The sequence below is a fragment of the Sinocyclocheilus rhinocerous genome, unplaced genomic scaffold (assembly GCF_001515625.1).
Source record: "Sinocyclocheilus rhinocerous isolate Xijiao unplaced genomic scaffold, SAMN03320098_v1.1 scaffold937, whole genome shotgun sequence".
NCBI lineage: Eukaryota > Metazoa > Chordata > Actinopteri > Cypriniformes > Cyprinidae > Sinocyclocheilus > Sinocyclocheilus rhinocerous.
This window is the reverse complement of record NW_015661998.1, coordinates 40,643-42,309: the sequence shown is the minus strand read 5'-3', so window position 1 is coordinate 42,309 and position 1,667 is coordinate 40,643. Positions and strand designations below refer to the sequence as shown.

General features: G+C 45.5%; 1 protein-coding gene across 1 annotated transcript in view; it reads left to right on the top strand.

Moving 5' to 3' along the window:
* vav1 (vav guanine nucleotide exchange factor 1) overlaps positions 1 to 1,667 on the top strand; it is a 27,066-nt gene that overhangs the window by 21,882 nt on the left and 3,517 nt on the right. The window contains exons 22-23 of the mRNA XM_016536955.1: positions 1,348 to 1,458; positions 1,540 to 1,627. Of these exons, the coding sequence (XP_016392441.1) occupies positions 1,348 to 1,458; positions 1,540 to 1,627 (199 nt within the window). The remainder of the gene's footprint in view (positions 1 to 1,347; positions 1,459 to 1,539; positions 1,628 to 1,667) is intronic.

Sequence of the window (1,667 nt, the reverse complement as noted above, 5' to 3'; positions counted from 1 at the left end):
ACCGGTGACGACCGCACAGAGTAGCATTATAACAGAACTAAATGTATCTCGTATGATAAAACAGCGCTGCTTTACCCCACATACGCACGACCGGAAGCAGTCGACTGTGGCATAATAAAAGCTCCGCTGCTTTCCAGCCGTGTGTCGCGCTCGTTCAGCGCCTCGTTTCACTTCGACGGCTTTCAGCCTCACCTGCTTCATTCTACTACGTTAATAAATCATTAGCTCATCCATGAACATGATTTCTGCCCGAGTCCCGTCGGATTGCATCGGCTGTGGGGATGAAGACCACAACTCCCATGATTCCACACTCAGTCACGCTGTCATCAAACTACGCCTTTGTCTATTTGTTTACTTTGAATAGTGCCCTCCAGCAGCGAAAATTACATATTGTGCCTTTAACTCCAATTGACACGTTCTTTTATTTTCTCCCTCAAACACTGAAACGACCGTTTATAAAACGCGCGACTGTTCGGTGAAGCACGTGAAGCGCACGTTTTTCTCTCATCGGAGCCGGTTTCATAACCGCGGTTTTAAGTGGGGTTTAGAACGACGATAACCCGGGGTTCATCGCGGTGTGAAAAGCCCTTATGAACGTGAGGCAGTAAATGTCTGAGTTACTGTGGTTGTAAACTCACACACAGTCAATAAACCCATAAACGTCCGTGTAACGGGCATTAACCGCACCATCAGGATCATGAGGGGTGTTCATTAGTGTCTTTCTGCATGTGTGGACCTGTCTCTCCGCCGGTCTCTCGCTCCATCTCCATGAATTCCGTTATTAATCCCGTGAGCTCCGTCTGCACGCCGTTACCTGTGAACCGCTCCGGGCGCCGTTACTCACTGAGACGACCGTTACTAACGCAAGAGGGGCCTTAAAGGGGCAGCTCACCCAAAAAATTATCATGTCCTGTATGACTTTGTTCTGTGAAACACAAAAAGATATTTAGAAAAATGTCTCTTAAATTTGGAAGTCAGTGGGGTCTATTTCTTCAATTTATCTTCTTTTGCGTTAAATTCTGTATAAGTCAGATTTTAAGTAACATGAGGGTGAATAAAGGATGACAGAATGTGTATCTTTATGTGAACTATCTCTTTAATGAATAATCGTACAGTCAACACACACAAAACACACACAGCTGCATCTCTACTGTACTGTACTCGGAGTGACTCATGAGTGATTCTGAGTCAATGAGTTCTAGTTCAAACTCACTGTGTGTCATTTATATATGTATGCAATTTGTAGAAGCAGACAAACACACACACACACACACACACACACACGTACGTTTCATCTATATTCAGTCATTTTCACATATTCACACTAACATACCCGTCTGGTGTCAGGTTTGCTGGTAACATGGACCGGACCGGTGCTAAAACTCTGCTGACGTCTCGCTCTGACGGGACGTTTCTGGTGCGACAGAAAGACGCCGGAGAATTCGCCATCAGCCTCAAGTACAGTGAACACACTCAGACTCACTGACTGACATCTGTCAATCAAACAGAGCTCCAGTGACACGCCTCTCTGTCTCTCAGGTTCAACATGGACACCAGACACATAAAGGTCACATACTCAGAGGGACTCTACAGGATCAACGAGAAGAAAGCCTTCAAGGGACTGTTTGTGAGTGATATTACACACACACACACACACACACATCACT